The 15,959-nt window shown below is 45.3% G+C and overlaps 1 protein-coding gene across 1 annotated transcript in view; it reads left to right on the forward strand.

Annotated features, from left to right (window-relative positions):
- The window catches only part of CENPE (centromere protein E, 312kDa), a gene marked incomplete at both ends in the record, with an annotated part of 26,791 nt that overhangs the window by 6,561 nt on the left and 4,271 nt on the right, over positions 1 to 15,959 (forward strand). The window contains 17 exon segments of the mRNA XM_010159858.1: positions 1,316 to 1,403; positions 1,570 to 1,696; positions 2,357 to 2,476; positions 3,767 to 3,925; positions 4,281 to 4,425; positions 6,412 to 6,506; positions 6,813 to 6,869; positions 6,949 to 7,116; positions 9,620 to 9,742; positions 10,089 to 10,223; positions 10,440 to 10,617; positions 11,070 to 11,224; positions 12,213 to 12,527; positions 13,366 to 13,644; positions 13,831 to 13,989; positions 14,830 to 15,036; positions 15,853 to 15,959. The exon segment at positions 15,853 to 15,959 is cut by the window's right edge and continues 24 nt beyond it. Of these exon segments, the coding sequence (XP_010158160.1) occupies positions 1,316 to 1,403; positions 1,570 to 1,696; positions 2,357 to 2,476; positions 3,767 to 3,925; positions 4,281 to 4,425; positions 6,412 to 6,506; positions 6,813 to 6,869; positions 6,949 to 7,116; positions 9,620 to 9,742; positions 10,089 to 10,223; positions 10,440 to 10,617; positions 11,070 to 11,224; positions 12,213 to 12,527; positions 13,366 to 13,644; positions 13,831 to 13,989; positions 14,830 to 15,036; positions 15,853 to 15,959 (2,617 nt within the window).

Consider the following 15,959-nt stretch of genomic DNA (forward strand, 5'->3'; position numbering starts at 1 on the left):
GACTGGTGTAGAGGAGTGGGTAGATGGCTTGCTCCTCTGCTAAGAGGGATCTTGTTAACAATGACAGCAAGAACCTGCATGAAAGGTCTTTATAATTCAAAAGTGAAGAATGCAAGTGAATATTTTCCCTTACAAAGAATAACAGAAGTTGTATGAAGGCTGTTTTGGTGGTGTTGTGGTTTAACCCCAGCCAGCAAAAGATTACACCCAGCCGAGTGGGTAGATGGCTTGCTCCTCTGCTAAGAGGGATCTTGTTAACAATGACAGCAAGAACCTGCATGAAAGGTCTTTATAATTCAAAAGTGAAGAATGCAAGTGAATATTTTCCCTTACAAAGAATAACAGAAGTTGTATGAAGGCTGTTTTGGTGGTGTTGTGGTTTAACCCCAGCCAGCAAAAGATTACACCCAGCCGCTTGCTCACCTCCCTCTTCCAGGGGAGGAGAGGAATCAGAGGGAAACACAAGAAAACTTGTGGGCTGAGATAAGAACAAGTTAAGAGTTGAATATGAAGGAATAAAATGATAATACTAATAATAGTATGTAATAAAAATAATGGCAAATAAAACCAACGGTACTGCTGCTCACCACCTGCTGACCAACACACAGCCAGGTCCTGAGTAGTGGGAGTCAGCCAGAGAGTGATTGTAGCAGAGTCTGAGTGACCCCATGAGCAAGAGAGCAACTGAGAAAGTCACCTGAAAGTCACAGCCATGGCCCTCCAGCCCACTCCTGCTTATATCCTGAGCATGCCAGGCTATGGGATGAAATCCCCCTTTGGTCAGTTGGGGTAGGCTGTGTGAACTGTGTGTGTTCACTCCTGCTGACTGGAGTGAGAAAGTTGGGAATACAATGAGTATCAGGAGCTAGAAAAGTCCTTGAGTTGGTGCCAGCACTCCGCAGCACCAACTGGAAGCACCGGTGTTGCTGTTCCCAGGGTAAATCCTAAATGGCCTCAGACCAGTCCCTGTGAATGGAATTAACCCTGTCCTGACCTGAACCACCACAGGGATACTCACACGTGTGTATATGGGCACGTGCAGAATTTAAACAGGAAACACAAAGTTCTTATGGCCCCAGCTACTTACTGGGTAAGGATGGACATGTATTGGTGATGGATTGCTGTCTTCATGTGAGAAGTTTTGGCTGTTGTGGATGATTGATACTGGCTGCTGCTGCTGAGTTACAATGCCCTGTGGCACTTGAGGTTTAACTCTCTGATAACCCCTCTGAGCGCAGCACAGCTGTGCATTAGCAAGTGTATGCTAATGTTTTAAATTCAAGAGTAATAGCTAATAGTGTTCTGTACTACCCAGGTGTCCGGCTGAAAGAAGGATGCAATATAAACCGGAGCTTGTTCATTCTGGGTCAAGTTATCAAAAGACTGTGTGATGACCCTGCTGGGTAAGCACTCATGCTTGGTACTGCTTTAAGAGGAGTCACTAGGAAACTCAAACTCAAATGCTTTATCTGTAATCCTGTTCTGTGTAGGGATCTTAGCTCCAGAGGAGAGATTTGCTGTGCTTTTTCTATGCAAAAATATGATTTTTTTTTTCTTCTTTTTCATCAGCTTCATAAATTACCGGGACAGCAAGCTGACCCGCATTCTGCAGAACTCCCTGGGAGGAAATGCCAAGACGCTCATTATCTGCACAGTTACTCCTGTCTCTCTCGATGAGACACTCAGCACTCTGCAGGTGAAGCTTCCTGCCTGTTCCCAAGCATTGTTCTGGCCCAGGGTTTCAGTGCAGATGGGCTGGAGGGATGGGCAGTGGCACCTGCTGGGTCTGGACTCACTTGAATCTTCTGAGGGTCCTCTGAGAGGATTTGGCGCTTGACATGTTTGTTCTCTCCACCCTGTCTCTTCCTAGCTATTCTCTTACGGTTGGCTGTCCAACTCCATCTTCCTGGCTGTTGGAGCAAAGCTCCTTCCCCCACCTTGCAGGCAGCTGATACGCTCTGCTTCCTCGTCTGCCTCTCCCAGACACAGCACTCCAGCCTTTGCTGACATGAGGTGTTAGCCAGACCCCACCGGAACAGGGGAATAATGGAACTATTCCTGATCCATATTGTTTAGCCAGGATTGCCTGCTTCTTGGGTTGCTTGGGTTTTTATTAAAAAAAGAGTAATGGCATGTTTTTCACTTCACTTTCTAGGTATTAATATAGAGCAAAGAAAACTTCCATTTTCAAAGTGTAGAATACATGGAAAATAAGTGAATGTCCACACTGATGTCCTTTTATTGTATAGTGCTCTTTATCTACTGAGCTGTCCCTTTAATCCTGTTAGGAAATATGAGGCAGAATAAGCCTTTTAATATACTTGTTATCTACTCTGATGAGAGAATGTTCTTTCAGTTTGCCAACACAGCCAAAAGAATGAAGAACACTCCAAAAATCAATGAAGTATTGGACGATGATGCCCTGCTGAAGAGATATCGGAAAGAAATTCTGGATTTGAAAAAGCAGCTGGAGGAGGTATGGGATTAGGCGTATCCATCCTTAGTATGGATAGCTGGTGGGAAAGCTGCAGTTTTAAACTAAACCCAGACAAATCTTGGGGGTGGGTGAACTGTGGGAAGCGGTACCTGACATGTTTGAGAACAGACACTGCAATGTGATGTGGCATTTAGAACACCTGATGATCACCAATGTGTCTGTGACAGTGAACACTGAAGGAGAGCAGCTGCTGGAATGGCTTGCTGGAGGTTCAGGGGTTTGAGACATGGAAACTTGTCGTGTCTTACAGCATATGCTCATACTGCCACACATCAAAGAGAATAATCACCTGCCGTTCAATAACTTTCTGTATTGCCAGTGAACATCCCAGCTTAGTTCAGATTTCCCCCTTACCCATGTTTCTCTTCACTTTGCGTTGTAAGAACCTGCAGCTGTGTAAGATCAGTGGCAAAACTGTCATGGACAGGCAGAAAGTACAATTAGAGAATGAGGAATAGCAGCTCTCCCCGGGCAGTGCGGTCTCATGTCCAGCTCTGCTCTTTGGCTTTAGGGACTCTTGGGGAATCTTGTAAGTCTTGCTAGAGCAGACAGCATAAAAGAGAAAGCACAGTTCTGAACATACTGTTTTGGTGCATTAAACTCATCAAAAAGATGTGGTGATGTTTTTTTTTTTTTTTTGGCAAATCAAATTTTCCTATGACTATTTTAAGGAAGAAAACCCCTGACCTTATTTTTGAAGAGCATTAATTAGCAGTGTAAACTTGCACCAAGAAGTGTATGCTGTCTTCTGAGGTGGTAGGTAGTGAGGGAAGTACTTAAATACCGAAGACTTTGTTGGGAAATCCTGTGTGAACTTTCGAGTAACTCAAAGCTGTCCAAACTGGCTTCTGTAATGGTGTTGCTGTATGACAGCAGAATTTCAGTGCTTCAGATTTTAAGAGACCGCATACATTAGAGTAGCTTGCTGTGACTTGTCACTTGAATCGTAGATATCAAAGAGCTTCAGGCGTTCGGTGCCATGGGAAGGTTCTTAAGTGGTGTTACACTTCAAAAATGCTGCTGCCTGGTTTTTTTCTGTCCCTAGCAAAATCTGAGACTGTATTGCTTTGGGGTGTTTTGATCCTTTTAAATATGAAGTTGGCAGGCAATTTGTAGACTACATGGTCTGTTTTACTGCTAACAATGGCTCTTCCAGGCTTAAAGGAACATACATGTGTGGTTGGTTTTAATATTAGCAATTGTGTATCCTCTGTAGGAGTGGTTTGTACTACAGAAGTATAAGCTTGGTTCATGTTCTTTTTGTCAAAGGTGTCTTCGAAGACTCAGATTAGTGCAATGGAAAAAGACCAAATGGCCCAGCTGTTGGAAGAAAAAAATTCCCTTCAAAAAGTTCAGGAAGATCGGATCCGCAACTTGACTGAGATGCTGGTGACCTCTGCCTCCTTTGCCTCAAACCAGCGTTCTCAGGTAAGCACCTCCACTTGGCTTTGTCAGTACTTACACGTGGCGGAGGGGAATGTTACCTGCCGGGGACTGTACTGCCAGCAGACAGTAGCTTTGATGGGCGACTTGCACACAACTGCCCTTACCTTTAAAGGGCCAACTTTTAAAATCACTCTGGGGTGAGTATCAGTTATGTGCTGCCTGCAGGGAACAGGCTGCGGGGGCTTGTGTGTTCAGCCCATCATGCTGTCATGTAACTGAAGAACTGGCGTGCTGTCTAGGCAGCTGCTGGTGCTCTTACAGAACCCACCTGATGCCACCCCCATGCACTACTTGGGGCTTTGCCTGTGGTAATTTCTCTGTAAATACCTTCTTAAAGGTCAGGAGAAGAAGAAGAGTCACTTGGGCTCCTGGTAAAATAAACCAGGTGAACGTGAGCTGTTTTGAAGACTTTGAAAAACTAAAGTTGTCTGAACCAAAGAAAATGAAACTGTCTCTGCCAGCACTTCCAGACATGGAGGATTGTGAGCATCTTCAGGAAGAAAGTAAGGGAACTGTACTGCAGCTTTGAACTGAGAAATCCTCCATTTCAATGCCTAAACTAAGTAGGAAGTTAACTTGCTGACGATACAAAAGGTACATGTAGTTGGCACTACACTGCTCCAATTGTGTTCCATGAACCCAGTTTGGAAGGGTTACCTGTATGGAAATTACACTGCCTGCCTGCACAGAATGCTGCTGTAAGGGAAGGGGATTTAGCACAGAAATACTGGGAGTTCTGGTGTGGATGGAAAGCCCATTTAACTTGAACAAGTGGGAGCATGAGTCTTGCTCCCCCAGGTGGAATCGTGTAGCAAATTCCTGTTGAATAACTCTGCAAGGATTGCTTACATTGCTTAGGGAATAAATCCACTCTGATAGCACCAAAAAAAAAAATAAGGTCCCTTTCCAAAGAAATTACTTCCCCAACACCTCCCCTTCTGGATATCGAGCTTTCAGTTTGTTAAAACTAAACGGAAGAGCTCTGAGGTAACGCAGGGTTTACAGAGAGCGCTGCCGTGCAGCTTACTGCAGTCCCTCGCTGCTGTGTGACAGCAGCCAGAGCTGTTCTCTGACACAGACCATCCCTCTGACCAGTGCTCTCCCCCTCTCTGGGCAACCTGGACATCTGGGCAAATTGGACGTCAGGAAGAAATTCTTCCTGGGGAGAGTGGGGAGGCACTGGGACAGGTTGCCCAGAGAAGCTGTAGATGTCCCATCCCTGGAATTGTTCAAGGCCAGGCTGGATGAGGCTTGGAGCAACCTGGTCTGGTGGGAAGGTGTCCCTTCCCATGGCAGGGGGGTTGGAACTAGATGGGCTTTAAGGTCCCTTCCAGCTCAAACTGTTCTGTGATTCTTTCAGGACCTGCAAATGTATTCCATCAGGTCTCATGGACTTGTGCACCTTCAGGTTCCTCAGGTGCTCCTGAACCCGATTCTCTCTATCCATGGGCAGCTCTCCATTCTCCCAGTCCCTGCCCTTGTCTTCTGTGACTCAGGGGGATGGCTTGTGTCCTTGCTGGTGAAGACAGAGGCAAAAAAAAATTGTTGAGCATCTCAGCCTTCTCCATATCCTGGGAAAACAGCTCTCCCCTTTTCTTCTGCAGAGGGCCCACATTTTCCCTGATCTTACTTTTATACCCTGTCTACATACAGAAGCCCATCGTGTTGGCCTTGATGTCCCTGGCCAGGTTGAATTCTACCAGGGCTTTAGTTTGCCTGACTTACCAGACAATATCTCTCTAATTCTCCCAGGCTCCCTGTCCCTGCTCCTACCCTCTGTAGGCTTCCTCTGAGTGCCTCAGTTTCCCCAGGAGCTGCTTGTTCATCTATGCAGGCCTCCTGGTGTTTCTACCTGACTTCCTCTTCACTGGGATGCATCACTCCTGAGCTTGGAGGAAAAGATCCCTGAGTGCTCAGATCTTCTGTAGAAGGGGTTACTCAAAGATCAGGTGGAGATACAGAGAGATTCCAGGAGTTATTAGAGGAGCTTGGGACAAAATGTTGAGCTGAAGATGAGATGAATTGGACAGTATTTTTGTGGAGATGCATCTTCTTACAGCCTCATTGCTTCTCCTTGCGTCCAGGTGTTGTGCTGGCGTGTGGACTGTCGGGGCTTTCATCAGGGCTGGGAGGGCCACAGGTTATGCTTTGTTCATTACATCTTGCAGTCGGCTGTGGGGTGGTTCTTTCCTGGACACTTGAACACTTTTTGCCTTGGCTGTAATTCTATATTCTGGCTTTGGTTTAGTTTTGTTACATTATGGTAACGTGGTCGGCATAAGTTGTAGGGTCTGGAGCTCTGTGTCCTTCCCTTTCCAAAGAGAGAGCCCCAAAATTTGAAGTCCTGCTCAGTGTGCTACAGACTTGCCTCTGATTGTTTCCAGTGTGGGAAAATTCTAAGAATTATTCTTGATGTTCAGTGTAACGTTCCCTACTACTCTGGAGTTTTAACACCTCTCTCTTTTCAGTGGTGTCAGAGAGCTCTGAACACTACCACGAGTGTGCAGCGGTCCCTGATCAGATCTCAGATGTGGAATGGACTGCTGGGCATCACATGAACTGGGTAACAATGCAGTCTAGTTCAACTGCCTCGTACAGAGCATGTGCACTACCTGCTTCTCCAGGCCATCAGTCTTGCTCTCCCATTGCTCTTCTGCATGTCTGATGGATTACTGTAACGGGTTAGAAAAAAGGCTCTTGGTTATCTCTGCGGTGGTGGGGTGGTTCTGTGATTCATGGCTCTGTGGTGAGTGATGCAGAAAGCTCTGGTGTGTAAACAGGATGAGCTATGGGAAGACAAGCAACAGGAATACAATCCTGAGCTTGCTTCCCCTGTAGATCCGTTAACTGAGAACAGGTCTTTCTCCAGACTCAGAGGGACTTTGAGGAATCGGTGCAGCTCTGCGAAGCCTTGGCAGTCGAAAAGGTAAGTCTGTTTGTGTTTTCTAGAAATAAGCCCGACAGTCACCCAACAACTGCTGAAGTTCTTTGTGTTTCTGTTTCAGGATATTGCTGTGAATGAGGTCACTGTCCTGCAAGCTGAACTCAATAACCTGGTGTTGGAAAATGAGCAGCTGAAATTAGAAATAAACGAAATGAAGGAGAAACTGCAAGAAAAATTAGAAATAGATGAATTTGAAGCACTGGAAACACAAACACAGAAAGATCATGAGGTAAGGTGCATTGAGATAAATACAGAGTACAAAATTCTCTGCGTGCACATGTTCTCTGGAGTTCATGGAGCATACATATTTGTGGGTGGTGATTCCCACACAGATGGGTGTTAAGCTGCATTCCCCAATGGAACGAAGGAACCCAGTATTTACACTGGCTTTACTCAGTGTAAAATTCAGACTTTGCTCTGCAACTTGAAATTTTAGTTAAACATGTATCTGTGTGTATGTGTATCCTGATGTTTTTACATGTGCACAGCTTGAATTTCACCTGAGATTTCTGTGAGAGACAGTTATGTTCTGTAAATTCACTGTAGAATGGTGGTGCCGTGACAGGGTGGTTGCTAAATCATATTTCAAAGTGCCAAACACCTTGGTTTACAATTCAGGATGGCTCTGGCTTTTGGAATTCTGTTCAAGTCTGAGTGTTAACTTTCAACATATGACTTAACTGAGCAATGAAACATTTCAGACTCACAGTGTGAATAGTAATGTCTGGAATATTGAAACACTGTTTTGTGCCAGGAAGTCAGGGAAGGTGAACGTACTGACAGGATAGCTTCTGATACAGGAAACCCTGACCTTGTTCTCTTCACCTCCTTGTGCTGTCAAGGGAGAGGTACCTTGTTTATCCAGATGTTCTGTGCTCCCATTCTGTCACCTAAAACATGTATTGCTTGTATTGGCTTCTGGCTGCCCAAGGGCTGGACTGTGACATGAGTTACAGTGGGGGGGGGAAAAAACCAACCAAACAAAACAATGCCTCCAAAAAAAACCCAAAACCAAACACCCCCAAAACCCAAGAAAAGAAAAAGCCCAAACATAGAAAACCCGCAACCCAATGACTTGCGGTATTCAGGCAGGGATATATTATCAGGATGGAAATGGGATACCTTCTCTGCAGCAGACCTGCTGGTCTGGTCAGCAGCCTCTGAGCAGGAGCTGCATCTGTGGTTACATCCTTCTGCACTGCTCTTTCAGGTTACAGTTTAACAGGATCACTTCTCCTTTCCTCTCAAACACTTATGGATCTCTAAGGGAATGGATCCATCATCTGTTACGATTTATCTTGTATTTAAAGTTCTTTTCAGAACACCCTCTGTATGCTGGACTGACGGTGTGATCTCCCTCATCAGCCAATGCTCCATTCCGTTAGGGTCTCCCTGCAAAGCTTTTGTATACCTAGCAACAGACACAATGTTCTAGAGGGGCCTCTGTTGCAAGAGTTGCCTTGTGAGTGACTTGTGTTCTCCCATCTGGATCTGCACAGTCCCTGAGACGTGAGCATTTGTCGCTGCCTGTACAGCAGATGAATTACAGCGATACCCAGAGGTCATGCACTTCACTATGTTCAGCAGTTGCAATCCATCAATTTAAATCCCCACAGATACACGCAGGGAAATTCCCTTATTCCTAATATCATTGGATTCCTTCTGACAGCAGTGTGCCATATCTTCCATAGCCATTCTCTACTAAAGCAGACTGCAGGTTGAGTTTCCTTCTCTCTGTGCTCCTAAGCAGACAGAAATAGTCATGGGAGAGTGCTTGTTTAGGGCTTCTCAATGACTGTGGAATGGCAGGCTGGATTTTCTCCTTGCCCACACTTGTAACTCTGCAGAAATACTTGCAGAGGAGTGCTTATTGCAGAGCTTTTCTGACAAAGACCAGAAGAGTTTTCAATTTCAGAAATTTATCTTCTATCTAGTCTTTTCCTTGGGCCTCCTCCTAGAGATGCCACTGAATGTGTACATGGCTCTACCTCGATTTGGGCACCTTCTTGGCTGTGTTAGTGAACACACGAAATCTGAAATAGCTCCTCTGGGCCGTGAAAACCTGTGTAAAGTGACTAGAACTTGAGGTGCCGTATCTGCACAAATCCTACGCCGAGTGCCTTGATCACATGGTTCTTAAGTTGTTGCAGACTAAATTGCACTTGAATCCTCTCTGACTACTGGGAACCTAAACCAACTTTGCACCTCCTCTACCCATTTGAAAGAATATGTAGCAGCTTGCTTTGTAGCTGTTCAAGTAGATGTGTATGTGGATGTGAATCTGGTTTCCCCACGAACAGAAAACACAAAGTAGACCTTGCTTATTTTCCTGCTGCTGGCACCTCACACCACTACTGTGGTGCTGTCTAACGTCCTCTGCAATTGTGCTTCCATCTGCTCTACAGATTCAGCTCATGCATGAAATTACCAACCTAAGGAATCTGGTTTCAAATGCTGAAGCATACAATGAGGAGCTGGAGGTGAGCCTGGCCAGGAATTTCTCTGTGGTAACCCCTGTATGGCATGTGCTGGGTGTGGTTTCCTGCCATCCTCTGTTGGCTGAAGACAGCCCCGATGCACTGGGTGCTGCTCAGCTTCACCATCAGCTGGCAGGAGATGGGTCAAACCTGCGAGCACCTACTGTGTCCCAAAGCAGGTTCTGTTAAATTCTACACGAAGAGCCAAACCTGGTACTAGAATCTGCCTTTTCATTTTTTTCCTCCAACTTTTAGGTGGAAATAAACTCCAAATTAGAGCAGCTGAAAGAGAAAGAGAGCAAAATCAATACATTACAGAATCGTGTGAGAGAACTGGAGAGAGCAGGAGCAAGAGAGAAGGATACATCGCTTTTGGTGGTAAAGTGGGGTTTCAGCTGGGCTGGGAGGTGGTGTTGGTGTTGCTGGAGGTGGGTTACAGTTACATATAATCTGGGGGTCATGATAATCTGCTCCTTACAGATGTTAAAATTCTTCATAAAGGCTAAAATGTGAGTTACTTCCTTACCCTACAGCAGTGTCTGAACGCTGTGGTAAATGCAGCTCTTCCTCCTGTCTCAAGTGAGCCTGCTCCTGTCCTGTCTAGACTGAGCTCAGCAAGCTTTCTGGGCCTGTATCCATGTCTAACCATGTTTTAATAAACAAATTTGCTTTATTATGGCTATATAGTTTCTGATTTCTTAAAGTATTTACCTGTCTTTTGCAGGGAGATTCTGATAAGCTGACTGAGGAAATTCACAAGCTGAATAAATCCCTCTTAGACAGTGAAACCATCGCCCTGGATGCCAAAAAAGAATCTGCTTTTCTCAGGACTGAAAATCAGGAGCTGAAGGAGAAGATGGTGAGTACTTGCCATCTTCATGCGGAGTACTCCTCATTTGGAGTGGTACAGAACACTGCTAATAGACAAGATAATATAAGCAGTCATGGCCCTGACCCCTAAGGGGAAGATTCGTGGTGTTATGGGCTGAGAGGAATGCAGGTGTTGTGTCTTCATGTGTTAAGGGAGTAGACTCTTATTTGTGTGTGAATCAATGTTGTCTCTGTTTTCCTGAAGGCTGAATTGGTAAATAACTACAAGCAAATGCAAAAGGATGTTCAACAGTATCAAGGCCAAATAGAAGCAGGAAGAGCCAGTTACAGAAAAATGCAGGGGGACTTGCAGAAAGAGCTGCAGGCTGTGTTTCAGGAAAATGCCAGGCTGACTTCACTCGTGGAGGGTAAAGTTCCCAAAGGTACTGTTTGGTGTGGGGTTTCCCCTTCTCTCCTTTCTCTTCCCCGTTACGGTGGGGGAGTAGGGAATGCTTTGGCTCCCATTTTACCTGCAGCTTCTGTCAGTAGGACACATGGTCTCTGGCACTGCTGGCACACAGTGCCTTCTCCAGCACTTCCCTCAGCCATTTGGAAAACTAACTTCTGGAATGTCTTTGTGCAAAACACAAAACAGGTTAATATAGCTTCTCACTAACAGCCTAAAATAAACAGGTTGTCAACCTACTGAGCAACAACCAAATTTAGACCAGTAGTTTCATCTTTGATTTTTTTGGACCTAGTAGAGTATAGTTTTCCAGAAAAATAACCCTGATATGACATTCAGAATACATCCGAGAACTTCTGCTTAATTCAAAATGTGATTTATTTGTTTGTTTCCCCCCCCCTTATTAATCTGAGCCTGTCCATTCTCTAGATCTGCTGGCTGCGGTGGAGCTGGAAGAGAGGGTAGCAGAGGTGAAAGGAGAGCTAGAAAAAGCACTGCAGGAGAATGCACTTCTACAAAAACGAGTGAATGAACAGGCAGCATCTCAGTCTCTAACAGACACCATTGACAAACAGCAGAAAGAGGTACATAAAACCCTTTTCCCCTTGTTTTTGTGTTGCGCCTGACTGTGAACAGTGTAATGAGGCCGTCTGGGCTGGAAGTTTTCAAGCCAGAAGTGGTCTGGGATCAGTCTGAGGGTTTACAATGAAATTCACCAAATTGAACACTTGTACCTGTGAATAACTTTCTCATCCTATGTATAGTCACAAAGTCTGCTCTGTTAGGAAGTTGTAGTCTAGCATTTCCCTGCTGATTTGCCCTGGTCACTGTTGGGAACTGTGTGTGTAACTGTCTCTCAGCCTGGTTTGCTCTTTTAAAACCGGTATTGTGGTTTGGTCTAATTGGGCAAAGAGAATTCATGAGCTCTTAGCAGAACCACTGCTGGAGAAGTGAGATTTAACTTGCCAGCTCTGGAAAACTTGTAAGGAAGCTTTCCCATGTGCTGGCAGCTCAGGGCGTAGCAGACTCAGTTTGTTGGGTGTCCAAAAGGGTTTGTTGGGGAACGCTTTCTGGGTTTCTTCACTCTTAAATACATGCTGCTGAGTATGTGCAGTGAGAATTGTATGGGGTAAGTAGCCTCAGGGTCAGGAATGCTTTGGGAAAAGCTCCAAACTCTCCCAGTGGTCTACTTGCACTGATAAGCAAAACCTAATTAGATGCAGCAACTGTGTAAACTGTATCATGAGGAAAGAATTGCTGAATCTGAATAGTCAGTGTAGGGCTGGACTGATGCCTCTGCTCTAACCCCTATCTCAGACACAGGAAAAAGGACATTTGTAACGAACATGTGAGGAGTTGGAGGAGAGGTTTTAAGGTTTGGGAAGGGGCTTGTCTCTCTCTGTAGAGGATGGTTTGCGAGGCAACTCCCTCCAGCAAAGCAAAACCCCAGTGTACTGTACTGTTTGTGTGCCTGTGCTTTATTTCCTCTTTCTGTGTATCAACATGCTCTTTACTATGCAGCTCTGACAAATACTGATTCAGAAAATGCTATTAATGTTTTCCTGTTGGCAGATCCTTGAAAAATGTGAGGAGCTACACTTCTTAAAACTGGAAAGAGGGAAGCTGCTTTCTGAAGCTGCTGATAACAAAGTGAAGCTTCAACATATGAGTGAAGAAATTGGGAAATCGAAAGACAATCTGGCAGATGCACAACGTAAATATGAGAAGTCTGCTGAGGAATATGGGGCACTTAAGCAGCTCCATGAAGAAATAGAGCAAAAATACAGAACTGTGTCAGAGAACAGTGAACAAATGAAACTCCAAATAGAGGTTCTGTCTGAAGAAGCACGAGAGTCTAAAAAGGCTTTGGATGAAGTGAAATTGGAGGTCAGTGTCAGGTTGCTCATTCTTACAGATAAGACACGAGGAGTTCATTTGCAGTATTAAAAAAAAATCATAAACATTTTTTGAGCAGCAGTGTTGAAGGTATAAATAGTTATCAGAGATTCCTGTTGCACAGTGGGTGTTGCCTGCTCTGTGCCAGTGCTACAGCTGCAGGGTTGTGCAGCTCAAGTGTCTCTAACAGGCGAAGAGTGTGTGTGCTCTGGGTTATATGTTCTCCTTCTGTACTGGACCTTTCAGTTCTTCTCTTCCCATTCTTATCTTTGTTATGTAAATTTTCTTTTTTTAAGTATGCTGCTTTGACATACTCAGCTGAAGTTCTAGAAACAAAGCTTCCTCTGTAGGAGCTGGCATCTCTACAACAGAAGGTCTTTCAAGGCAAAGAGTTTGCATAAATTGGCAATTAAAAAGGGCAGAAAAAAACCCAACCCCGAATATTTAAGAAGGGAACTAAAGATGCCTATTTTTGCCACAGCTCTAGACACTGATACAGCTGTTGTGTTCCAGCTCAGGGTTTGATAATTCCTCCCTGGTCATTCCTAAGATGTGCTACAGCTACATGTGTGGGGTTATGTTTTAGTAGGACTTTTGCTGCTAAGGAGAAACCACAGGAAGGTTCATAAACAAGCAAATGCTTATTTAATGTGGGCCAGACTATAGATAGGGACTTTGAGAAACCGTAACCTTTCTACTTCGGTTGGAAATGAGTGTCTCACCCTTTCTAAGTAAATCTAAGCTTGGTTGAGAGCACGGACACTGCAGTTGTTCACTGCAGTTGTTCACTGCAGTGAACGTATTTGGCCTTTCCCTTTGCAAATTACAGCTCTCTAGCACAATGAGAGCCCTGGAAGAGAAGACAGCAGAGCACCAACAGCTGCTTGAGGTGAGAGCAGCCTTTCTTCTGGCTCAGCAAAGGTTAAATGAAACAGAACAGATGAAAGCCGAGGATCTGGAGGTTCAGACCATTCTTCAGCAGCTCACAGAATGCCAGGAAAAAATAACAACTCTAACCCAGGAGAGAGATGACCTGAAGCAGAAAGAGGAGTCACTCCAAGCTGAGACAGAGCAACTCAAAGAGGACATCAAGGACACAGTGGCAATGGTAGGAATTCTGCCCTTAGTCGGAATGGCCCGTACATGTTAAGGGGAGGGTGTGAGGGCTCTTAAGCTCTATTAAAATGTGTAGGGGAGTGAGATTCTGTGGGGTGTTTGAATCAAAGTGGTGCTCAGTGATGGTGTTACACTACTTCAGTTCTTTTCTGTCTGTTCTCTTCCTTCTGTTCTGAAGAACATTCTAGCACATGAAGAGCTGAGAAACACACAGAGTTCCCTCAAGCAATCCCGGGACGCAGTCAAGAAGTTGGAAAAAGATGTTTCTGAAAAAGAATCCCAGATTCTGAGTGTTGAAGAGGCACGAGGGAAAACCATTAAAGAACTCGAAATGCGGGTAAAACATTGTGTAATAATTCAGAATAAAAATGCTTCTGATATATTTTTCCAGCACGGTGAAAACAAGACCCATTATTCTGCTTATAGTCCCTTCTGCTTGTCCTTAGAATATTCCTAGGCCTGTGGCAGGAAATGGTTGAGAGAGGAATGCGGCCTGAGCTGAGTCTTTGCCCGGCTGCTGCTCTGTTTCCATAGAGCTTCCGGCTGTGTTACTCACTCTAATGAACCTTTGCTGAAGCAGTGCACCCCAGGGTTGTTAGTTTGGGTGGTGGCATCAGATAGCCCATGGAAGAAGAGGCGCAGGCCACCTCTGGGGTTGGAATGAGGCCAGTGGTTTCCAACACCCATTCCCAGTGAGTGTTGCGGAGGGTTGGAAAGGGCAGCTCTGTTCCCAGCATGCAGCGGGAGGCAGATTCGCTCTGGTTTGTGCCCGTTGGGTCAATAACGGCTCAAGGAGGGTGCTGAGAATATTCTGTGTTACACCATTGCTTCACTGTCAGTTTCTCTGGAGGGAGAATCCACAGTACGTGGGACTAGATTTTTCTGGGAGCAGGTCAGCGGCCAGCCCCGGCATGTCACTGGTTGGCAATTCTGTATTTGCTTGTTGAACAATACGTAAAAATCCCTTCTCCAGGCGAAGGGCTGATCAAAGCTGCAGAAGGCTGCTAAGGGGTCAGCATTTAAAGCAAAGAAGTGATAAAGGCCAAAGACAATCTTGGGGTTTTCTTGGTTTGGCTGCAGCAGTTTGTTAAAAATACTGCATCAGTGTGATCCAAGCCACTTCTGCATTGAATGTCGGGTTTGAATTGATGGCAGTACTGTCTGCACGTTTTTATAGGTGTCACAAATGATAGAGGAAATCAAACTCATCACATCAGAGAGAGACCAGCTTGCTGCAGAGAAATTGGGCAACAGCTGTAGCGAAAGCGCTCAGGTTCGGGCACTGAAGGAGGAAAGCTGTTTCATCACACAAGAGAATGATTTGCTGCAGCATCAGCTGGACAATTTCCATTGGGAAAAGGAAGAGCCTGGGGAAGGAAGTGTGGTAATTATGCTCAGGCTAATGGGAAGCTGCTTGTTGGAACTTTCACTGGAGTGAAAACAGTTTGCAGTGCAGAGAAAAGAGTCCCACTGCTTGGCTGCAGCTCGGTAACTCCCAGGGTTGTTATTGCCTTAAAGTACATTCCAGCCACGTTGGGCTATGTGGACAACTGAGAGCAGAAGGGGACTAACTTTTGTCCTGTAAATGGAACCTGAATTTGATACAGGGTGGTTGGGAGTCGCTCTGTGCAGAAACGTGGCTCTGGAAGTGTTTGAAGCTAAAAATCACTCCTGTAGGAAGGGGAGAGAGGTGCCTTCTCAAAGCAGGGTCAGAACTGGCTGTTGTGGCAGCGTGTGGTCAGGGGCACTGCAGCCAGCGCTTCTCCATGGCTGGGCATGCTGACTGTGTGCGTGTGTACACACCTTGGAAACAAGTAAAGTGTGTGTGTGTGTATCTACATATTTGTGGGGGAGGGGACAAATGTCAAGGGAATAATTACCTTAACACTGTTATTGCCTCCTGGATGAGGGCTGTGTAGTTTGACTTGGATTTGTTGCTGGGGGTTTGTCACATGTGCATATTTTGAGGTTGTTTTTAACCGTAGTGAGCTTAGGCTGTGGCCATTCACATTTTCCTTTTACGTGTCTCTTCGAGACACGTGAGTTGCATGTTGAGTTCAGTCACATCTTGTTATTGTGTCCAAAATATGGATCTCTGGGCTGTTGCTTCCGTTTGGTTACACAATCACTCTGCCTGGGAGCAGGTGTTTCTCTTCCAGCTGCTTCTCCAAATGGTTTGACTTCTGTCTCTCTAAAACAGATCCCAGGGACACAAGAGAAGTCTGAGCAAGAACTGTTTCTTCTGAGGGAAATGCTGAGCCAGGCCCAAAGAAAACCATGTGAAGTGGAGGAATTGAAGGGCCAGGA

Source organism: Eurypyga helias, unplaced genomic scaffold (assembly GCF_000690775.1).
Source record: "Eurypyga helias isolate BGI_N326 unplaced genomic scaffold, ASM69077v1 scaffold38749, whole genome shotgun sequence".
NCBI classification, from domain to species: domain Eukaryota; kingdom Metazoa; phylum Chordata; class Aves; order Eurypygiformes; family Eurypygidae; genus Eurypyga; species Eurypyga helias.